Below are 24,324 nucleotides of genomic sequence, written 5' to 3' on the forward strand. Positions count from 1 at the left end.
TCCTCACCAGGGTGTCGAGGCTATTCATCAATTGTCTCTGTGTGTGTGTGGAACGAGAGGCGACCTTCCTTCTCCAGGTCTGCCACTTCCCGGTACACTCCAGACTCAGCATCCTGATGGGAAATGCCGAAGTACTGTACAACTTGATAGATAATTGTATTGATGATGTCTTGCATTTGACTTTCATTAACATGTACAGAGCTTGTGAAACTGAATGACTCCTGATGTGTGTCCTGTGTAAGAGAGACAACCACTGACGTGCATTCAGCTCTGGTTCATTCCACTTAACTCTTAAGAACTGTTCATTCCTGGAGTATTTCTGCCATATCATGGAGGCGTACGGGTGTGCCAGGACGTTCTCAAGTGTCTGGAAAGGCTGCAGAAAGTACTTCACGGCCAGCAAAGACATGAGGTTTCCGGCGTAGCTCTTCGTCAGCACCAGCGTGGTCAGCATCCATAAGCCAATCATCAGACGTTCCCACCACCACCACTCCGCTGACAACTCGACGTCTGCATTGGGAGTAAGACATAATTAAGGAACGAAAGACAGTAACGAGACAGGACTAGCTATTATTGTCGTCGAAGCCTCAACTTGCTGCAGGATGACGTGGAGAGAACTGAAAGAGTTGGTTGGCAAGTCACGGTCACCTTGCTTCTTGTTAGGCAGACAGGAGAGGAGTGTCTTTAAGAGAACCACCATCATAAACAGCGTCGCCAAGGTAAACGCCCACACCAGGGGCGTGAGGGGCAGCAGGAAGCTCCACGGATCTGTCTCTAGTCCTCCGAGTCCGCTAACTATCTTTACATTTCCGAAGAAGACGGGAGTTGTATAGCCGGCGATCGAGGCCCGCTGTGGTGATAGGATGTAGGGCACAGCAATGAAGACCACCTCCTGAAAGTGTTACGAACTGTGTGTAAGACAGGTAAAAACAAAGGAACGTTGACAATTGAAATACTGTATCATAATAAGAATATCTCTAGACTTAATTTCGCAATATGTAAACTCTGGGTTATGCTGGACACATCAGTAATATTAAGTAGTTTAGTTTCTCTCACCTCGCCCAGCATCATGCCCATCAGGCCTGTCCACGTTCCGTTGGGCAGCATCCCGCCGTAGATCCTCTCCGGAGATATCATATACTTGTGCAGCGGGACGCTGTCTGAATGAAGTGCACTGAAGCAAATATGAAATAATTTGTTGTCAGATTACAAATCTTGATCAACTCACGTGAAATTCATTCCTTTGCTGTAAAACCTGATGCATTCGTGCAAAAGGTCCGGAGTAAGTAAGACGGCGTCTCTCTGGGGCAGCGGGTCATCCACCCAGCGCACCGTGCTCTGCGCCATCTGCTCGATCGCTACAGTGAGCGTCGGCGCTGGATCAAATCTACGTGTACAGATTAGGCTTGGCTTTGAGAATGATAAATGTTTTATTCTATAGAGGTTTTGAATTTTTTTTCTTAAGATTTAATAGATAATAGACAAAAAGAATACTGGCAAACGCTAACCGTAAAAATTTTTCCGGAAAAAGGCTGAAGTTGGAGCCAGTAGTCCACGCCGTGCCGGATGTCCAGGTGACGACCTTCCTGGGATTGCTTGCTCTCTCTCTCTCTCTCTCTCTCTCTTGTTTTCGATTTTAAAAGTGAATATTCATTGTTTTACGGAACTCGCTGATGAATATCATATACGAATATTCAGGTCAAAAATGTAATGTTTAACCCCTCCAATAATGAGCCACTTTTTTACCTTGAGATTTGTGTACTATTAGACCATTTTATTGACATTAGGAAGGGTCTATGGAGGTCAGAAGATTAATGGCCACAGTCTACACTATTTCAACCCCCGCTACATGAGTTTCTGAAGCTGTATAAAATCACCAAATAGTAAGCAGAAGGAATATGAAAACGCGTCATGGTATTGAAGGGGTTAAGCAGAAAATAACACGTACATGAATCAATCAAGTAAAGACCACGAAATAATAATTTTGAAACGAATCTTACTAACATTTGCCCGTGGTCATTATAAAGCACTACCTATATCTTCATTCTATACATTACGATCCTCACCGTGAGTAGTCGGGGTGACAGTGAAGCGTGGGTGCGTGTGGGGAGAAATGGTGCATCAGGCTGGTTGGGATGACGTTCTGCACGTCCATTATATTCCAGTTTCAGTCTCTGGCTACAAGATAATTTGACGCCTCGTGCAGTATTAATATCTGTGTGTGTGTGTGTGTGTGTGTGTGTGAGCTGTGCAATTCATCTCTTTCTTCTGCAACAGACCACATCGAAGTGACGCCCTAGTGTCATTAGTAGGGAAAGGAGCATTACCACAAATATACGAGAGGTAATTGCATAGTACTGGTAATTTGATAATTTATTATGACACTGGTTCACATTGCATTATCTGTGAGACGTGGGAGTAGCCGATGTTATATTGTCCGTAGTATTTATGAATATTCATTTCTTCTTGCCCCATTCAAGAAGAACAGTACTGGAAGCTGATGAGGTATAGAGGAATACGTTAATTATATCAGCCAAGGTAGAACTCGTGTGAGATGAAGAGTCGAAACAAGAATTTTTGGCGTGTTACAGAATGGCGGTGTTGCATTACTTGACCCCTTACTGTGCTGAAGTAGTCGCACAAAAATAGTATTCCATGACATAGCTTCCTATCAGTTCAGCAAACCAAACCACCAAGCCAGCAGTCAGACCCCCGGCCAGTACTGCAAACATTCCCTGCAACACAACATGGAAGTTTATTATTACTCTTCCTCCTTCTACTACTACAATAAATAAGCGATGTGGTACAGTTATGGTACGTGCCCAATAGGAAAGTAAGGATAATTGGCTAACTGATTAACTTCTAATATTATAGTTACTGCCCTCATTATTAGCTTATCTTATTAATATTTAAGAATAAACATGTTTCGAGGCAAAACAATAAATGTGTAAGAGGCTTCACACTATATTCTCACCCACAAGTTAGTAGTGGAAAGTGTAGTGGTGAACAACACCGTTTTGGGCACACTGTTGCACGTCGTGAAGTTAGGAACGTCCTGCATCCAGTACTTGAAGAGTCCTGATTCTGTCAGTGCAATGACCCTGAGTTGGGGTGTCAGTGGTTAGGTTTTGTGTCCACAGGAGAGAAGCAAATGAGTTTCTTGGACTAGCCCTTCAATCCCAGCACTAACAAGCCAAGCTTGTTTTATAATGACAAGAGAGAAGGAATGTTGAGTTTCGTGTACTAACCATTCAGTCCTTCTATTATCAAGGCAAGTGAACCATCATTATCATTACACCAGTTACTATACTGATTACAGTTAATATAATTTAGGAATGACTTTTGAATACTGCGAAATTGATATTCATTTTGATATTGCTAGCAAGCGTCACCTTGAGTTGAGGCCGTGAATGAGAGGGTTCGTTTTCTGACTCATGATGGCTGAAGAATACGGTAGGAACCCATCTCTTGACAGGTAAAAGTCACATCGACCTGCAGGGACAGGGGCGTTGTTATTCGCATTAATCAAACTATGAAAGTGAACAAGCAGGTGAAAGATTGGTTGGAAATCTTTGGCACTCACCTTTTCGGGAGACGTCTAAAGCTATCAGGTTTCTAATTGTGATTTCGATGTCGACGAGCACGTGGTCTCCGGCCCTCACCAGGGTGTCGAGGCTCCTGAGAAACTGTGCCTGCGTGTGGAATTTGAGGCGACCCTCCTTTTCCAGATCCGCCACTTCTCGGAACACACCAGATGCAACGTCCTGGAGAACAGGCACCAGTCAGGACAATTTCATATCAGTATGTGAACAGTACTTGATTTTCAGAAAAAAATGTCAGGTAATTACCATTAAAAATCTGTTAACTCTGTGATAGCATTCTACAGTTTTACTCGTAAAGCTCTATAGCAATAAAAATGATGAAATGCTCTAGTCTTCTTTACGTAATATTAGAGTGTGATTTGAGCCACAACTCAGTTGTGGGACCAACTATCTGAATTACTGTGGTCATTAGCTCTTGGAAACTTCCATCAGTAATATTCACTCAAATGAGGCGAAGTATTGAAAGATAGAGTGTCTAGTGTGATTTCCTGTAATTATTCTTTCCACTCACGCGAAGGAATTGTTCATTCTTGGAAAACTTCTGCCATATCATGGCGACGTGAGGATCGTCGAGAACATCCCTTGGTGTCTGGAAGGGCTGCGGCACGTATCTCACGGCCAGTAGGGACATGAGGTTGCCGGCGTAGCTTTTGGTCAGCACCAGCGTGGTCAACATCCACAGCCCTAGCACCAGACGTTCCCACCACCACCACTGCGCGGGCCACACCACGTCTGTGTTGTGAGTGAGACAGACTAGTCTTTATTAGGACACGATTACTGCTCTCTGAGAGCCCGGGAACTTTCTAGACACAAGGCAACCCCTGGCACGATGAGGCGGCACTCTCTCCGAGGCCTCACCTTGTTGCAGAACGACGCGGACAGAGCTGAAGGTGTTGGTGGACCAGCCGCCGCGACACAACGTCTTATCCCGTAGACAGGTGGAAAGAAGCTGTAAGACCCAGAGCACCCCAAATAGTGCTGTTAACGTGGCTGCCCACACCAAGGGTGTGAGAGGCAGCAGGAAACCCCAAGGATCTACTTTGAGCCCTCTGAGTCCACTGACCATCTTTACGTTCCCAGTCCAGATAGTTGTAGTGTGGTCACCAGCTGCTGCGCGCACTGGCGATAACATGAAGGGCCCTGCGCCGAAATCTACCTCCTGTTACCAGTAATAGTTGTGTCACAGTTGTTGCAAGACGTGATGAGGCAATACTTTGCGAGGTAGTATGAAAAATGACACAAGATATAAATATTTTTATTCATCTCTTGCTTAGCTCACCTCCCGCACTACCATGCCCATCATGCCCGTCCAGGAGCCGTCAGGAAGCTTAGTGCCGAAGGTTCTCTCAGGGGACAGCACGTATCTTGGACTAGTGCAGGAAGGAAGGCAGACAAACAAAACACCAGAAGTAAATTAAAAGTGAATGAGGTGTTAATATATAATTATGAGGGAATAAGTACTTCTTATGTTGTTTTTCTAATTTATTCCTACTTGCTTACGTAAAGTTCATTCCTTGGGCGAAATATCTTATAGTTTTGTCCATGTACCCAGTAAAAACAAGACGGCGTCCCTCAGGCGCCTCGGGGTCCTCCACCCATGATATGGAGTGATGGGGCAGCAGCTCAATCGCCACCGTCAGCGTCGGTGCGGATGTAAACCTTCGTGTCCATACGTGTGTTTTCAATTTAATTTTATAAATTACGCTACTTATTGATGGTTTAATTTAAATTGTTTTTTAACAAGCTAATATTGATCATAAATGTGGAACAGTAGATCAGAATGAATACAAACATGTGAAATTTTTCAGGGAAAAGCCTTTGATCAGAGGAAAGTGACTCCGCCTTGGGTGTCCAGGTGGCAACCCTTCGGACCTGGCTGGTGGGTGCGGTGAACGGCGACGTAAGGAACACACCAACTCCCCTGACCACACATGTGATTTAGACACTGACTTCAGTTAATTTAGCACATAACTGAACTGGTATACCAGTTATACCATATCAAGCATGCGTTGTTGTGTAAGCGTTTGGAAGCTAAAGGACCATTATAATAAGGGTGACTGTTGCCTAAAACTACGTGCTCTCTGTGTACGTGGCGTAACCTTTTATGGGATCACCTGACGGTTTCCTTGTTCTCCTGCACGTGCAGCAACATGGCGTTTCTGTTGGAGAGAAGTCCGTGCAGGCCGCCAAGGTGGCTGAGAGGGAGGCGAGTGAGGACAAGGATCCTGGTGGACCACCTGAGGGCGTGACGCCTGAGTGAGAGGTGGGCGAAGGCGGCGAGGAAGGCTGGGTCATCACTCACCACCACCACCACCAGGCAGTGCCACGCCCCTCCCATCTGCGGAGATCTTTATTTGCTGACCAAATACCAGCAATACAAAAAAATATATTTACAAATTTTTCTTTTGTCCAGATAAATAAATGACCTGCCTGGCGAACGTGGTTGACTGTCGCTCTCAAGTGACTCAGCGTTGTGTTATCATGTAACTTGTCAGCTTTCACAAGGAAGACGCTGACACCTTGCGGAGCCTGCACTAATTGTACCTCCTGCGTGAAGTATTCTGGCTCTAAGTATCCTTCAAGTTATAATTATATGGTCTCAGTCAAATTCCATTGCATTTTGATCTCCATGTATCAGTTTATTAGATATTAAGGTTTGTTAGATATTGAAGAATTGGTCATAGTATTATCTGAAATTCTAACGCGCTCACTGTGCACGAAAAGTTACGCACCTTCAGGAAGGTGAGAGTAACTTGACTTGGGTTGTTGAGCACCAGCACCACCGGACACTGGTGCTGCACCTGTGACGCCATGACGGCTTGCACTGCTCTTAGTGCCTCTGATCCCGTGCTTGCTGTCGACATGTGGAAAACAATTCTTACAAGTAAAACGTGTCCTTAAAAGAAGGTTGATACTGATTACAGTAGAAGCATACAACAATAATGTGTTTACCTGAGGAGTGAGATAACATTGCAGCTGACCGAAGGACAGGACTTATCGTGAACAATAACCCTGTTATGAAGACGCTTGCCGCCATCTGAATTGTTGAAAAAAAAGATTTTACATATATATATATATATATATATATATATATATATATATATATATATATATATATATATATATATATATAAATGATACAGTTTATGTTTTAAAATGAATGAAGTCATAGTAAATATGGATGTATTATGGAGGTAAAGCAAACAATTAATTGGCTTATAACCAAGATACCCCAACAGTCTTGTCAAATCCTGATTAACTGAAGCCCATCCAATCTCTTCATTCAGTAAAATAGTTGTTTTTGTTCTTCTCTTGTTCTCTCTTTTCAGAAACCCTTCGTATGAAGAAAGACCAAAATAATAACGTTTTACATCAAACAAGTTTATTCCAGAGCTCCAGAGTTTACATGGCGAATTTGTACATTGTATTCTATATTATCAAAACTGAGGAAGAGAACCGGTGTCCGCACGAGGATACAGGAAGCTCCAGTCAGCGTATGTCTGATTCAACACACACTGTACACCATGATGGGAAGCCTGGCCCCGGATTGACTTGGTATACGGTGAGCTGCACGGCCGAGGTTTGTTATACACGTTACCTTCTTGCCTCCACCGATTGATCCATCTGCAGACAGTGGACGCGCTAACCCCAGTCTCACGAGCGATAGAGCGAGTGGATTTCCCACCTACCCACATGGATATAAACTTAGCGCGCTCACTGAGATTGGTGGGTTGGAAGTGATAGCGAGTCATCCTTCTCAGGCCCGGGCCAGCTGGTGAAGCACTGCCGCTGTTCCTCTCTGCCTTGTGTTGGAGGAAAGGTTCGTTTGGGATACAAGAGTATATGTCTGTGCTTCAGTATCCTTCAAAGAAAAGTATTTAATCTTTAACTCCTTTTACGCTCGTTTTAACTTTCTTTTAATTTTTTATTTTGTGGTTGTCCTTTCAGCCTAGTGCATGAAACCTAAATTTACGTAGTGGCTACCTGTTAAAGCTTATTTGCTCAAAGAAATATTATGCAAGACATGTTTGAAATAAGTTTCTTTCTGGAAACGTTTAGGACACGATCCCTCCATTAATTCAAAGCAATTACTAAATAAATATCTCAGAATTGATACGTATGTAGTATTTTTGTTATGCAGACCACCAGTCATGTCTCATGACATTGGATTCCACCTCATCTCTAATGAGGAAGGAAATGCAAAAAAAAAAAAAAAAGAAAAGAAAAGAAAAGGATAGAAAAAAAAAAAAAAACTATTTTCTACTTACGTTCAAACATGTTCCTTACCTTGGGAGGGTTTCCGGGTGCGTGGAGTGATCACACGCTGCCAGGATGCGCTGCAGGCTGGTGCGGTGAGGAAGTGCGCGTCAGTTTTATGCTTGATTGTTCGGCAGGTGTAGGTGATTCAATATTAATGGTTCAGAGAGAGAGAGAGAGAGAGAGAGAGAGAGAGAGAGAGAGAGATGCAGTTGTGGCTTCTTTGTTGCAATTTTTTTTTCAAGAGAGTAATGTAGACCAGGAGGTTTCTATTTCATCTGTAGTTCAAAACGTGAATTTACCTGGCGGGAACTAATTCTTCTTATAAAATTCTCATGAGGTGAGATGACGAAACTTTATACATAGATATGTAATTTATTAACATAGACAGACGCAATAAAAAAAAATCATGATAACCAATGAACCGATAACAGTAATCTTATCGGTAATTACTGAAAATCGACAGCTGGAGACAAATTTATCGCCCGATCACCGATAACCGAAAAATCCACAACTTTATTTGAGATTCCATACTTTTTTTCTGTTATCAATAAACACTTATCCTATATTACAGCGGGAAGCTCCACTTGGAATGAATGGACTGTAGTTAGATATTCATACACACTCATGGTACAATCACACATATTTGTTAATCCTGATTTTTCTGTAGGCTTCGTTGAAGTGGTATTCAACAAAACCCGTGAGACCTCAGTAGTCACACTGTAGATACGAGGAGCAGCATCTCGGCACACCAAACTACCAGGCCGACAGTCAATCCCCCACCAAGGACCGTGAATACTCCCTGCAAGGCAGCTAGTAATATTATTATTGTGATTTTATTCTTTAATTAGACTGATTTTGTCAATCCATTAATAAGAAACGTAAAGAAGAAAAAAAAACAAAACAAACTCATAGCTTGAGTAGAGATGTCTAATATAAATAGAGATTTTACACTTTTGTTTTTATGGTAACTTTCGTCTCACATCTTGATCCGACACATGCTTGAATTGAAAAGCTGTACAATTTCAATTTGCACAATGAAAACGCAACATGTCCTTAAGCGATGCCCACCACCAACATTTATTTGTATTAAGTTTTAGAATCGTTCTCACCCAGAGGTTCGTGGTGGAGAGCGTGGCGGTGAACGCCAGTCTCTTGGGGATATTGTCGCATCTTGTGAAATTTGGGACATCTTGCGCCCAGTACTTGAAGAGTCCGGATTCCAATAAAGCCAATACTCTAGAACATTGTTGATAGTTATTGGAAGTCCGACATGATGTGATAATATGACATAAAGGAGAAATGTAACTAATACATACCAACAGGGAATTCGACAAATGTTATTGTTGCGTTTTATATATACAAATATGAAACGTTAGAAGTAAGATGCGTTAATAATACATCATAAAGAAAATTGTTGAACCAATTGTGGTTGAACAAACTAAAGTCACCTGCGGTTAAGGCCATGTATGATAGGATTCGTCTTCTGACTCATTATGACCGCAGAAAAGGGAAGAAATCCATCCCTCGATAGATAAAAATCGCAGCGACCTGGAAAAAAAAGGATTACGTATATACATAACCAGTTAGGATTGGACTGAAATACACAAGTAACAAAATGTTACATTTTTCAAAGGATAAATAAAAAAGTAAAATAAAAATTGAAAACTTACTTCTTTTAGAGACGTCTGAAGCTACTAAACCTCTGATATTGTTTTCCATGTCGACCAGCACGTGGCGTCCTGTCCTCACCAGGGTGTCAAGGCTCTCCTGGAATTGCGCTTGTGTGTGGAACATAAGGCGACCTTCATTTTCTAAGTCTGCCACTTTCCGGAATATACCAAATTCAACGTCCTTGAAAATAAGTATCAACATCAGCCAGCTTCATTTATATTTTGGCTCCATTATGTACCTCAGAGATAGTTTCAATACTCTTTATAAAATGCCATTTTTAAGGGTCTGATTAGTGGGGAATAAAAACCGGATGAATGTAAAGGAAACGAAGTGAAGAGTAACATGAAAGGACAGAATAAGACATGAGGAGGTAAGAACAACGAGCAGAGCGGACATGAGTGGGCATTGGAGGTGAAGGGCCTACCTACGTAATCTAATTTCACTTAGGCCGTAAAAGAATTTTGGCAAATTTTGAAAAAGAATGTTCAGATAAGGAAAATTGTAACTGGTTTCATGCTTTTCACTACAAATTTGTCCTTCTTAATGTTTGATTGTCTAAGATACGTGAATGCAAAGAATTGTCTTTTCGTCTCCAAGACCACTATTGCTGTTTTAAGATTGCAATATTGCGGCGTAGGGAAAACACTCATTTTGAAGGTTCCTGTGTAGTAAGGATATTCACTAAACTATCCCTTTCATTAGGCAGATTGGGGGTACGAATGTGAACGATTTGTGTACGAGTATTGTGTTTTTGTATGGAGCAATCCGTGTGCAATTGTCGGCCTGGTAAATAGATATATAGACTGATAGATTGATAAACATGCAGGTATTGAGTGAAAAAGATAAAACTGTGAAAAACAAAACTTAATTTACTTCACCTAAGTAAATTCACTCACGCGAAGGAATTGTTCATTCTTGGAATACTTCTGCCATATCATGGCGACGTGAGGATCGTCGAGAACATCCCTTGGTGTCTGGAAGGGCTGCGGCACGTGTCTCACGGCCAACAGGGACATGAGGTTGCCGGCGTAGCTCTTGGTCAGCACCAGCGTGGTCAGCATCCACAGCCCCAACACCAGACGCTCCCACCACCACCACTGCGCGGGCCACACCACGTCTGCGTCGTGAGTGAGTGAGGCAGAGTTAGTCTTCATTACGACTGTTGCTCTCTGAGAACACACATATCTTCTAGATACCAGCCAGCCCGTGGCAGGATGGGGGAGCACGGTCCCCTAGGCCTCACCTTGTTGCAGAAGGACGCGCACAGAACTAGAGGTGTTGGCGGACCAGCCGCCGCAGCTCTTTGTTTTCCTGGACAGACACGAGGTAAGAAACAACAATACTGTGAGCACTCCTAGCAAAGCTGCCAATGTGGATGCCCACACTAGGGGCGTGAGCGGCAGCAGGAAGCCCCATGGGTTTATCTGTAGCCCGCTAAGTCCACTAACTATCTTCATGTTTCCAGTCCAGATTGCCGAGGTATAGTCACCAGCTTCTGCCCGTACAGGTGATATCATGAAGGGTACAGCTCCGAAGTCTACTGTCTGGAACCAAGATGTAGCAATGTAAAGGAGAAATATTGTTTATCCTGAGGCTTTGGTTTGGTTAGACCAGATTCCATCCAAAACGGCCATGTGTATGTGGGAATGAATCGTCTCTCACCTCCCGCACAACCATGCCCATCATGCCGGTCCAGGATCCGTCAGGCAGCTTGGTGCCGAACGTCCTGTCTGGGGACAACACGTATCTGTACCTGTGTGGCAGTACTTTTGTAATAAAAAAAAAAAGAAACACCTCCAGGTAAGATCTGAAAAGAAGGAATTATAAAAGAATGGAAAGTTTTCGTCATATGGACCAAAAACGTTTGAAAAGATTTTACGTGCTGTAGTTATTGCTCATTAGTAGCTTACGTGAAATTCATTGCCTTGGCGAAGTATTTCACTGTGTTGTCGATGTGGCCTGTGTAGGCAAGACGGCGTTTCTCTGGGGCTTCCGGGTCCTCTACCCACGATATGAAGTCATGTGCCATTTGCTCGATCACCAGAGTTAGTCTTGGCGCTGAACTAAACCTGAGTACAAAGTAATTTTCTTGAACAAGTCAAATCTAATACACAGATGCTACACCATCAGTTTATCATCCTATTGACACAAGGCAAAATAAAGACAAGTATGGTTAACAGTTAAATAACGAATACAGACACAAAAAACTTCTCTGGAAAAAACTGGACATAAGAGGCTCGCGTCCAAGTTGTGTTTGGTGTCCAAGTGACAAGTCTCCTGGGCTGGGTGGTGGGCGTGCTGTACGGCGCTGCCACGTACACGTCAACATTTCTGTTTTGTGTTCGGGTGCTTGGTACAGTGATATATTTATCGTGAGCTGTTCAGTAACTATCATCAGCAAACAATAATTTTGTGGTCTGCTTATGCAATACTGTACTAAATTGTAATTTTTGAAGATTTGCTAATATAGGTATATAAAAGCACCTGATTTCTTTTTCGTCATCTCGTATGAGAAGCAGCATGGCGTTCCTGTTGGAGAGAAGGTCGTGCAGGCCACCAAGGCGGCTGAGAGGGAGGCGAGTGAGGATAAGGATCCTCGTGGACCACCTGAGGGCGTGACGCTTGAGTGACAGATGAGCGAAGGCGGCGAGGAAGGCAGGGTCATCACTCACCACCACCACCACCAGGCAGTGCCACGCCTCCCAACTATTAAACACAAGAGTTAAAAACAAACATTCTTTTTGTAGAATATAAATATACTGATAATGTTATGTCATCCAGAGCTTGTCAAACTATCTTTACCAGAATGCCCTACCAGACGAACGTTTCCGACCATTGTTTCCAGGTTGATCTGAGTCTCATTGTTAATCACACTGTGAGCTGCCACCTGGAAGACAGTGACGCCCCACAACGCCACCACCTTACTGAGGTCCTGAAGGAGATGCCAAGATTGATAAAGAATATCGGTATTAAATGGCTTTTCAATTCAACTTATGTTGTTTTGGTTGTTGTGGTTGATCCATAATCAACAATACCTGACGAATTCATGCAACTTTACCATCACGGTTATTTTACGAAGTGTATTGTTATGTTGAATTCTGAGACCAGACCTTTAGAAAGCTGAAAGTAATCTGTCCTGGGTGGTTCCATAACAGGATCACAGGACACTCTTGCTGGTGACTTGACGATATAACAGCCTGCACCGCTCCCAGTGCTTCTGCCTTAGTAATCTCTGTAAGCAGAAAGAACAGCACAGTTCCATGATTGGAACTTATAACAATTACGGAAAAACTGATATATTATATTAGATATATGTGATTTACCTGAGGAATAAGGCAACTGTGCACCAGAGTGTTGGGAATGACTTGCCAGGAAGATTAGCCACACTAAAAAAGTGATAACCAACATCTGAACAAAGAGAAATAATATTAGGTCGTCCTTAGATGGATGATCGATCAAAGCAGTCACTAAACAAAAGACCCACAGCTCTCAACACTCACAGTAAAGCTGAATGTTAACCTGGAAGGGTAATGTTTGAGTCTGGTTATGGGGATGACGGACTTCCAAGGTGAATCGTGATGCGTGGGTTTTAAGAGTGATGTCTTTGCGGAGCCTTGTGCGACAATCAATATTTCCTCGATGCATTTACCGTCGAAGATGAAATTGATGATAAGTATGTGAATATTCTATGGCCATTTGGCTACAGCTAAAAAAAAAAGAAAAAGAAAAGGTCTACTATTGGCAGACCTCCATTATAACTACAGTTACTACACCTCCCTTGATATTATGATTTCAGAATTTTATATCGCTTCTTCTTCTCTATTCTCCATCTATCCACTGGCATCATATATTTACAATGGAACAATAAAAAAAAAAAATGAAATAGGATATTATAAACCTAATAATTAACAATTCTTTAATTTCGTTGCAGAATTTATTATTCGAGAATACTTACACCATTTCATGAATTTGAAATCTGAATGAATTTAGTTTTTTTTTTTTATTTTGCCTTATAATCAAGAGTGTGAGGGACAACACTACAAAAAGGCTGGTACATTACACTCCAGTCAGGGCGTGATTGCGTCATGGCCTGAGGTAAGGATCCTAAAACATTCTGGTTCGTACGCTTGGTGTGGCGTGGCCTGCTTGAAGAAACTTGATTATACACGTTGCCATTTTGTTTCCAGCGGTTGATCCACCTGTAGACTGTTGAGGGACTGACTCCAGTTTCCCGAGCAATTGAGCGAGTGGACCTTCCTTTGACCCACAAAGATACAAAGGTTATGCGTTCACTTAGATTGGTTGGCTGGAAGTGGTATCGCTTCATGGTCCTGGAAACACGTCTACTACTTAGGTACTGGCCAACTGCTGAAAGTTTAGTGTTATCTGGCTCTGCGACGTTAGTGTGGCTGAGGAACATTTAGTGGTAACTCTACTTATGTCTAACAGTTACACCCCATCCGACATTAATGAACTGTAAAAGAAAAAAAAAAAGTAATAGAAAGAGCACATGAGCTTCAAAGCCTTTAGAGAGGATATCTAAGAGAAACATGAGTTTGCGAGGACTTGTCTTTGATATATTCAAAGTTTAAACTTATTTTCTTCTTCAGTGTTATGAAGGTTTACACGCACAGTCAGATTATACATTGCGGTCTTGACTCACGAAGAGTGTACAAGAATGTATCATTATTGTATTCAAGTTACTACTCTCTTTATGTAAGGAATGTTACCAGTAACAATAAGATTAGTACTTCACCTACCGCGATGTTCATGTGGGAGTGTACGGAGCCAGGTTGCATGCCAGGCTGGTGAGCGGGAAGGCATGCACTCTCTTTATAAAGCGCTAGTCTGCGTGTGAAGATTTGCTTGAACATTCTGATTAAGTGATAGCTGCATTGTCTATAAAGATTTGTTAGGTTGTGCTTTATTGATTGATGACCGCATTGCCTTCTTTATTATCCGAGTGCTTTTTACCTACAATATTTTCGATTTGAGTGCATTAATTCATTTAGTTCTTATCTTTATTCATTTATAGATTTTTTTATGTTCTTTACCTTTATGGCCAGTTGTTAATTTCACTGCAACTCTTCGATTTATGTAATTGGATGGCCTAGCCTCCTCTTGTGGTGGCAGAACTGGGCCGGTTTTATGAACATCGTGGGGAAACTGTCTCGATTACAACTTAGACCCTACTTAACATTACACAGTGTGGAACCAGAGTTAGCAAGATTTCTGATTATCGGGGAATTTTCTCCTCCTACTCTTCCTGTATTGTTTCATGCTGGCGAAACGGTGGTTAATTCAAAGGTGGTCGTTGATTTATTTGCAGATTACTTTGTTAGGGTTTCCAGGAAAGATCTTAAATCTCTTATGGCTCACCATCGTTGCCATTTGTAATCTCTTAGCATTAACTTTGGTTCCACTGGGGATGAGTATTATACATACTGTCCCCTTTCCATCTGAAGTCTAAAGATGATTCTTAGTGCCGTGCTTTATCACCAGAGACCCTGATGACATTCCTTATCCATCTTTTACTTCACATGCTGATGGGGGTCATTTCTTTTACTGGACATCTTCAACTTTAGTTGGAATTTTCTTGGGATGTTGCTGTAATTATCTCTATTCCAAATAGAGAAAATATAATAATTTGGCTTGCTCTATTCTCCAACCATTTCGTTGCTGGGAAAGATGGTAAGTGTCACTCTTATGTAAGATTAAGAGAAAGGCGATTACTTGTTGCCTGGTTAAAATGGTTTCCGAAAAATGATGCCTACGTCTAATGTTCTTTTTCCTTATAATCTTTTATTTCCAAATCAATCGCAAGTAAACAACATCTTGCAGTATTTTTTGATTTGGAGAAAGCGTACGATGTGGCTTGGTGCCATGTCAAGATATTTCGCTCGGTCTGTTCGAGTTCGATTTTAGTCCAGACTCTCCATTTTTATACAGGAGTTTTTATTTCATTTTTTTTTTCAACAGATACAGATGATGGACATTCTGTCTGAAGGTCGTCCATTTGGAGATGGCATACTGAAAGGAAGTATACAGTACTTTGTGTCACAGTGTGGCTGTAAACAGTTACTGGTGTGCTTCTTGATGGAATTCGTGGTAGCTGATATGTGGATGAATTTTCAACCTCTTTTTTCTGCGACGTGGATGTTTCTGATTAAAAAGAAGTTGGAGTTGGTTAATAAGATTTTTTCAGTGGGCTTCAACTTGTGAATTTTATTTCTGTGTCTGTGTCTGTGGCTATACACTTTGGTTGTCTTCGAGGTGTTCCCCTATACTTACATATATACATTTATGATAGATCAGATAGAAGAATCATGCGTAGTGGAAGCTCTCGTTTCCTGGGACTTAGTACATTTGGTAGTTGCCTGATTACACTAAGGCAGCTTGTATGAAGGCTCTGTTACATCTTAGAGGCTTGACTCATAGTTCTTGGGGCGCTGACAAACAGACCCTCCTCCTCTTGCACCGAACTTATATTCTTTCTAAGTTGGAGTATGTTTGTGAGGTCCATTCCTCTGTTACTGAGGCTAGACTTTCTGTGTTGGACTCGGTGCACCATGCCAATGTTCGCCTGGCAACTGGTGCGTTAAACTTAGCGACAAATGCTAGTGTTCTTCCACTGGATGTGTGTCGCCTTATTGTTAAAGTGTTGCTATGGAGTTCAACGTCTTCTCGAATCAGTTTCTTGTATGTCAATCTCTTGAGATTCAAGTTCTCAACTACACGTGACTCACCTGAATTTCCCTTCTAGTGTTTCACTATAGCTTCCCTATGGTTGGTTACTGGCAATTTCCATTGTACGTTTCTCTTTAGAACTTGTGATCTCTTGATGAGTCCCATGCATTATTCTTAGAACACTGTCCCACACACTTGCTAGAGAGACGGAATGAGACTGCTGTTTGGCTGGCTAAAGAAGCAAGAACTTCGTTTACTCCAGCACCATTCCATTTCATGAGTTGTACTCCAGTGTAAGGGTAGCAGTTCTTGCTTACCATTGCACACTTGCAGGTGGGAGGCTTTGGTCGCCATACTGTCCGTCTGTGGACATAGTTATGTCCATGTGTAGTGCCGCTGGTCAGAGATTGCATCTCATGTACTGCCATTCATGAGTATTCAATCCTCATAACATCTTTGACCTGCGGGAGCGGTGGCTCTTCCGTTGGCGAGGTGCAGATGGGACTTACGGAAGGCGCTGGTGCTTGGAGCGAGGGCTTTTTCTATTCACATAGGACGCTTGTGTTTGTGATGGAGGCTAGTCTTTTGAATGAATTATTGTTTTACTTTTAAATATTATTCATTTAAATGATTTTGATAGTAATGTACTATTAGACAGAACTTAGACTTTGCACCGGGAGAACCTGGAGGTACGTGATAAAGACACGTAGCTAACAACACCAAGCATCCTGTGTCATTGTGATCAGTGTCCGCTCATGTGAACTAATTGATATTCAAATATCAATCCTTTTAATTTGTAACAATTTTATTTTTCGCTGCTTAATCTCATTTTCTGTTTGTGATTCCCAATATGTTTTAACATGCCAACATTTAATTTCGATATAAATAATTTAATCATCCGTCCTAGTGGTTTTTCAACATTTGGTAGCGGCGCCATAAGACCGCGTTGTTGCGGCACTTAATGATATATAAATCAATGAATATATCGAAATTATTTTAGAGGGGAAAGATACACGGGCAAATCCTTTTTGTGAGTTTCTTTTTGTCCTTGGTTTTCCTCCTTTGCGGAAAAAAAGCAAACTTCGTCGAAGATATCATAATTTTCAAGAGTGGTTCTCAAAATTTGCAACGGTGAAGAAAAATATCAGCAAGACTCCTCCCTCGGTATTCTTCTCAAAAGATCAATATTGTGGAGGGAGCAAGAGAAAGAGAGACGAGACACCGCCTACATACAGTTGACCTTCATGCTCATAGGACGCCGGAAAGGTCGCGCGGGGGGGGGGAAGAGGAACAAAGAACTCTTAATGTGTCGCCATGTGTACTCTCCAGAGACTGACAAGTGATAAAGATTTAATGAGATTATAGTGAAGAGGAAATTTCTGGAGAGCGATGAGCACTGGCATGGTTGATGTTCAGGGTGTGGAGGAGGAAGCGATGGTGATGACAGCTGGGAAAGCCAGACCGAGAAACTTGCAAACCTGTATCATCACCCTCAAGAACAATGGAATGTTGTGGTGCGTCTCCCACCCAAAGAAATGCAGAGAGAGAGAGAGAGAGAGAGAGAGAGAGAGAGAGAGAGAGAGAGAGAGAGAGAGAGAGAGAGAGATGGGATTCACTTATGGACGTCCAAATTATTCACCGGAAAATAATGGTTTTGTGATTATTAATTCGAATCAAGTTCTTTACATTGCATTTATTGATTATTATGTTATTGTGTGTCGGCTTCTGAAATATCACTTGAGAACATCTTTCTTCAAGGCTGAGTGAGTTCCAGAAAAGCAGGAAAAGATAGATGTGCTAATATGATTTTTCTTAATCCCTCTTGTCTATGAATATTATTCTTTATTGACCTGTTCTTTGAAAGTCAAGGTGACATTCGCGTCCGATTTTTATCTCAATATCGACCCCATTACTTTTAATTACCTTCCTTTCTTCTCTTTTGTGTGTAAAAAAGTTGAAAGTAATCATGATAAACAATAAGGAAAGGAAACTTCAGGATGTTGATATTAATAACGATGATGTGATGATAATGATAATTAGTGATGACGATGATGATGATAATAATAATAATAATAATAATAATAATAATAATAATAATAATAACGATAATAATAATAATAATGACAGTATTAACAATGATAATAATAAAAATAATGAATTAACAATAGGAAGAACGCAACCACAACACAACGAAAATATTGATAAAAGACCATTCCGCTTAACATAATAAGTTAAACTAACATAAATAGGTTTAGAAACACGATCATTATGCTTATGAACTTTATGACTGACACAGGCATGAGCAAAAGAAATAGAGCCAATGATTAAAACCTTACAGCCTTTTTTTTTTTTTATAACCTCCATGCTGAAGGCAAATTTCTATGCTAACCAAAGATATAACTCCAGTAGATAATGTTAAACAAGACAAACAGTATGAGTGTGGTGTATCTGGCGAGCGTGATAAGACCTGCAGTAGTTGTAGTGATCTTCTCGTAGCTCCTGAGGGCCTTGGGCGAGCGTGGGCCTGACGGGGACTGAGACAATGGCGACACTTTAGTTAATGCCGGCAAGTCTGACACCACCCCCGGTATGGAGTCACCCAGAGAATTGTCAATGATGGCATGGAAGATGATCACCATGAAACTTATGACAATGCAGAAGAGGAGCCACACGTCCACCATTTTGAAGTAGGAAGTTTTGGGCAGCGATGAAGACACTTGTGTAAAAAGTGTGGCCATGACTAGGAGTGCTGTGAGAGTTGTCATCACGCGGACCTCAAAGATGTGAGGACGGAAGAACAGACTGACGTAGCTAATCACCAGCAGGATGAGAGATGGAGTGTAGATATTGAGAATCGCGTACCCTGATCGCCGTGTTAGAGGAATACGTACTCTGGCTTCGCTAAACTCCCCACTGTTGTCATAATGTAGTGTCGGTTGTGACAAGTGGTATTCCAATAGCATCTTACTACCAATGTACACAGCGGTGGTCTCCACGGCATTGAACTCGAGGTAGTTGCTCGAGGCAGACAACATACGTAAATGCATGTCGCAATACTGGGAGTCGAATGGGTACAGCATTAGATCAAAGTCACAGACGAACAGAGTGTTATATTTCCTGGAGAGAACGAGTTGGTTGTCCTCTCCAGGGTACAGTACCACTTCTCCTGGGGCACCGCCGTCTCTCTGCTTGGAAGGTACAAGCTGCTGCAGGTGGAGGGATGTTTCTAAATCGACTATTGTGTGTTGGTGACTCTCCGTGTTGATGAACCCAACAACGGGTGTCCAGAGGCTTATCATGCTGCTGTGCGTCACTTTATTGAGGCTGTCGTTAGTCTTCAGGTTGAGAAACGTGAGGCGGTTGTCGAACCACTTCATCCTCACCTCATACGTTGTCTTCATGTTCATCTTGGTCGTTTCGATGGCTGTGGAGTCTATGATGATTTCCAGAGCCACCGGTAAGCTGGAGGACTCGTGCTTGCTGCTCGGCCGCGGAGGAAGATCCATTTTGTAGTTATTTGGCTTAGTGATGAGCTCGCAGTCTGCCTCGTCGCTGTGGTCCAGACAGTCGTACTTCAGATCACAGCGGTTCTCGAGGGGGATGCAGGTGGCGTCATCGCAAGTGTAGCTGTTGTCTTGGCAGGGTGTGAGGGCAAGGGTGCGCTGTCCCTCCATCTGGTCACACACCTTGGCTTCCAAGTGCCAGACTCGACGGCCCATCGGCATTCCCATGGGGGCGTCTGGGTCCAGCCTTGCGATGGTTGTGTTCTTCACTACGTTGACCCAAAGCCACTCGTCTCCTTCCTTACGGATGTGGTATTCCCCGTAGCCTTTAAAAATAAGGTGCCCGAGCTCTTCTTGATAAGCGATGAAGTTAATATTACGGAGCTCCACCTCACACGTGCCCAAAAATGAGAAGATCTGCAGCTCCTGAAACTCACAGACGGAGCATTTGAAGTTGGTGGGACAGTCGTAGTCTGCCACTCCATTATGCTCAATTTTAGCGCAGTTCTCATAGAAAATGCCATTAGGTTCTCCGTCTTTCCAGGCCGGCATGGGTGCCGGAGCGTTATCGTAATGAGTCACCCAGGAACCTTCTTCCTCTATGTCAGTTAAGGGGGTCCAAAAATCCCCTCTGCAGTAGGTGGAGTCAGGCCAGGTTTTGGCTGAAAGATCAAACCAAAATTTGATTTCCTCCATTGTGGTGGGCAAAGGGAGATGCGTGCCCAGCGCTTCACAGATGTAAAACGCAAAGTCTACAGGCCGGGCAGGGAACCAGAAGTAAATCTTATCCTCGGTATTGTTGCAAAAGTGCGGGAGAGACACTTGGTACTCGGTGACATTGGAAAGTGTCCAACCAGCTTCCCACGAGATGTAGTTACCTTGTGGGTCACTCTTGCACTCCGCTATATCCTTCACTACGTCTTGTGTCAGAGGATAGTCCCACACGTTCACCTATGGAAGATATTAGTAATTTGTTAAAGAAAATTTTGAAGTTATAGTAATGTATGAACCTTTTTTTACTGTCTACACAAATCTTTTTAAAGAGCAGCCGACGATGCTATTCTAGATGCACTGTGGTATATACCTATTGGATTTCATGTAGTAAATAAACACCAAAGGAAATTGTTAGTTTCCGGCTCACCTGGGAGAGAGCGCCACTGTAGCTCTGCATGAGAGCCTCGTTCTGGCCGAGCCTCGCGTAGTCCCCGTAGATTGGTCGTCCCACGTTGTAGGTCATCTCGTACACCAACTCCCCATTAATGTATGTGTGGTACTTGTGGTTCGTGTGGTTGTAGGTAAAGCAAATGTGGTACCACCTGCGGCAAAGAATGGCGCCATGAGCTTTCCTGTTTCACTTCATTAACCAGGACCGGTAATTAGATGCTTTCGATAGTTTTTAGGGAAAAATATAATGGAAGGATACGTATTAAGATAATGGCTAACAGTTTCAATAATGGTATTAAATTTTACTGCATTTGGCTGCCTTAGTTGCTACTGGATGATTCAGTGATAATTCATTCAATTGTGTAGCCTGTTGTACGTAATGACTGTAGCAACTAAACGATGCACGCATGTAACTAACATATGCTATGTTAGTATTTAACGCTTCTCATAACTCTTCCTAGCACATGATCTTTTATTCCTTAAGTTGCGTAAAACTTTCCACAGACCTGTAAGTCCTGAGTTTATTCTCGAGTGGTTGGAAGTTCCAGCGGTGGGAGATGACCGGCCTCACGCGATCCAGCCACAGCTCGCCCTTAAGTTGCGCGTGCAAGTCAAGCGGCTGATCGCGGAGCTGGAAGAATGTGCCCCGAGAATGCAGGAAGAAGAGCTTGAAACGACCGCATAGAGTCACGGAGTCCATCATCCGATTTCTGTCCAGTTTTTCTTTGTACTCAGCCACTGACCACCAGGTAGCCACACCGTCCTTCTGGAACTCCATCACCTGTACGCCTCCGGCACCACCTCCCAGGTATATCACCACCAGGAACAGGAGGAGGAGGATGCTCAGTATTCCTCGCCAGGCAGTTGCGTGTGCTTTGATATCCTCAAACATCATCCTCGTCTAGTTATTGCCTCCTGTTTCCGTCTGCTTATGATCTTGTCGGATTCCTGTGATCCCTTAAATAATTTACGCTGTCACCAGCCTCAAAATGGCAGGGAGATCTCACAGATTTGTAGTGTACTCTTTCTCTGCTCTGTCTCCCGTCCCGTCACGTGCCACACTGATCTTTTAAGAGCTAAATTGGGTATTTGTATGAAACCCTCGTCGAAGGAATCTTCAATAGTAGTTATTATTCATGATTATAATTTCTTTTTTCGACTGCCTTTGATTTGGAAAGAATGAGGATCCGTAATGTATATTCATAGCGATAATCAGGATTTCTTGCACATATTTGAGACGAATATCTGGTTTCAACTTCCAGTATTCATAAATGGCAGCGTTATTTTATAAGCTTAGAACAGGAAAGCGAACATTAGTACTTAAGGTGACAAACTACGGCCTTGCGTGACCTCTACTACGGTAACGTTAGTATCTACCTTGTTGTTAGTTTTTAAGGAACATGTTTAATACCACAGCTTTAACAATATCCTAGCTCTTGCCTACGATTTTTTTAGCGGGGCAGTCGACGTACAGGTCCTCCAGCCTTTCGAGTGTCTGGGGAAAGCTAGAAAACCTGAGGACGGTTAACTGTCGAGACTCGGCTGTGACCAAGGGATCAAGGTTCATGGGGCCGAGATGAGCACTGTAGTAAGTCAATGTACTTTTTACATTTATAGCGATATAGTTTGCATAATTGAATCCCGATACTAGAATGCCTCTCTCGAATCGACTGGAGGATTTTATATCGCTTTATCACTTGAATAAAAAAGACACAAGATTAAATCGATTTATAGTTTTATTTTCTGGTGGAAAGTTCAACCCGTCGCATGTTATTATGATGCAATGAGGAGAGCCTGTTAAACTAGGTGAGAGACATCTTAGTCACTGTTGGTTTGCGTGCTTACGCTATTGATGTTAGAAAAGAGAAATAAGTATGCACATGAAAATCTTGATATATTTATAGTAATCCGTGTGTGGGTGCGTGTTACTCTCCATGAGTCACTTACTGCAGCACAACACGAAGCTGAACACGTCACACACACTTATACAACACCAACTCACAGCTACAGTTTCTAGGTAACGATTTTACAGCAGAAAAATTAATGTGTTTATTGGAAAATATGCGACATAGCTTCCTTCCCCCTTACTCTCTCTCTCTCTCTCTCTCTCTCTCTCTCTCTCTCTCTCTCTCTCTCTCTCTCTCTCTCTCTCTCTCTCTCTCTCTCTCTCTCTCTCTCTCTCTTATAGTAGTGTGTTTCATTATATTGTGTATGTAAAATTGTAAAGAAAATTTTCTACGTATCTATCTATTAAGCGATTACATCTTAGGTTAACGAAGTCGACTGCTCAGAATGATCGTAGCGCAGAGGATTTTTTACAATATGAATGGTTACATGCAAAGTTTCTCATGTACACTACACTTGGCAAATGGTCTCAGTGTGTATCATGAATATACATTCTTTAATTCAATGTTTAAACTTGTACTTTCTTCTGAACCAGGTCTTATGTCTTTTGTAAGGCGATCGACTCAATACATAGATTGTGGTTACGAAACTATTGTCATTAGCCTCAAGCTGTTGAATATCGCAGATGCTACCAATGCTGTCACTTGTTTCTGGTAAATGATGGATGATTAGGTGTTATCTATATTATTTTTGTTTCATCTTGTTTTATCTCAACGCTAGACTCTCAATACTTATTCATTTTACTTTATTTATTTGACGCCATGTGAGTAAAGTAATTTTGTTGCAAGGTGATAATTACTAATCGGTCTGTCTATAATATAAACCACAACTCTCTCTCTACAAGTCAGTTAGTATTCCTCTGTGGTATTGACTTGAATGTTTTATTTTACAAGTATCAGCCACAATGCCGAGGCACACACGCAGTCACATAATTACAGATGTTTTAGTACCTTCCAAATCACTGGAATCTATTTAGTCCCCAACGGTGAAGGAGTTACAATATGCATGCCTGGAATGATTCATGTGTTGCAACACGGTTAATGTAATTAGAGTAAGGGCGGGTAGTGTCCTTCCAGGTGTCAATAGTGCCCCGCCCACCACTACACCCACTGCTTGCTATAAAAGCCTCTGTAGTTTCCCATCAGCGGTCCGACGTTGCTCAGGTGGTTTGCTCCTGTCTGCTCTTGCCTTCATTCCTCCTATATTCTGTTTGGAAAGGATTTGCTATCTCATCTTTAAAGTGCTTAAAACACTTCCCTCGTGCAATACGATACGAATGCTTTCATGAGCTTCTCCATTAATGCATATTATGGCATGAAGACTTTGGGCATTGCTTGTAGGGGCATAATGAGAGCTCTAGTGACTCTTCAATTCCTGCTGCACGTCGCTCACCCGCTTGTTGTAACGTCTGACCCACAAGGTAAAAAGATGTGTAGACTTTTGTGACCTGCGTTCTTTTCTTTTCATTCTTTATTGTTGTTTTAAATCATTCATAATAATTCTTAATCATACGTAATTATTCAAAGCTATCT

At 42.2% G+C, this 24,324-nt stretch overlaps 5 protein-coding genes across 5 annotated transcripts in view; 1 reads left to right on the forward strand and 4 right to left on the reverse strand.

Annotated features, from left to right (window-relative positions):
- Positions 1-8,508: 8,508 nt before the first annotated feature.
- Positions 8,509-9,734, reverse strand: LOC123511959. Its single transcript, XM_045268068.1, has 4 exons — positions 9,533-9,734; positions 9,311-9,410; positions 8,972-9,098; positions 8,509-8,661 (listed from the first exon to the last, which is right to left on the reverse strand). The coding sequence occupies exons 1-4, from the start codon at positions 9,732-9,734 to the stop codon at positions 8,575-8,577; spliced, it is 516 nt and encodes a 171-aa protein (XP_045124003.1). The 3' UTR covers positions 8,509-8,574.
- A 668-nt stretch (positions 9,735-10,402) lies between these two features.
- On the reverse strand, positions 10,403-11,197 carry LOC123512010. The gene has a single exon (XM_045268133.1). It carries the CDS (start codon positions 10,685-10,687, stop codon positions 10,412-10,414), a length of 276 nt encoding a protein of 91 aa, XP_045124068.1. The 5' UTR covers positions 10,688-11,197; the 3' UTR covers positions 10,403-10,411.
- On the reverse strand, positions 10,766-12,941 carry LOC123511960. The gene is made up of 8 exons (XM_045268069.1): positions 12,857-12,941; positions 12,644-12,765; positions 12,344-12,465; positions 12,018-12,239; positions 11,733-11,864; positions 11,444-11,602; positions 11,196-11,286; positions 10,766-11,077 (listed from the first exon to the last, which is right to left on the reverse strand). The coding sequence occupies exons 1-8, from the start codon at positions 12,939-12,941 to the stop codon at positions 10,766-10,768; spliced, it is 1,245 nt and encodes a 414-aa protein (XP_045124004.1).
- Positions 12,942-18,542: 5,601 nt separating this feature from the next.
- LOC123511912 lies at positions 18,543-21,897 on the reverse strand. The gene is made up of 3 exons (XM_045267990.1): positions 21,394-21,897; positions 20,865-21,039; positions 18,543-20,674 (listed from the first exon to the last, which is right to left on the reverse strand). Exons 1-3 carry the CDS (start codon positions 21,780-21,782, stop codon positions 18,605-18,607), a joined length of 2,634 nt encoding a protein of 877 aa, XP_045123925.1. The 5' UTR covers positions 21,783-21,897; the 3' UTR covers positions 18,543-18,604.
- Positions 21,898-24,139: 2,242 nt separating this feature from the next.
- LOC123511961 (ionotropic receptor 93a-like) overlaps positions 24,140-24,324 on the forward strand; it is a 6,445-nt gene continuing 6,260 nt past the window's right edge. Inside the window, exon 1 of the mRNA XM_045268070.1 lies at positions 24,140-24,212. Within this exon, the coding sequence (XP_045124005.1) occupies positions 24,140-24,212 (73 nt within the window). The remainder of the gene's footprint in view (positions 24,213-24,324) is intronic.

This window comes from Portunus trituberculatus, chromosome 32 (genome assembly GCF_017591435.1).
Source record: "Portunus trituberculatus isolate SZX2019 chromosome 32, ASM1759143v1, whole genome shotgun sequence".
NCBI classification, from domain to species: Eukaryota; Metazoa; Arthropoda; class Malacostraca; order Decapoda; family Portunidae; genus Portunus; species Portunus trituberculatus.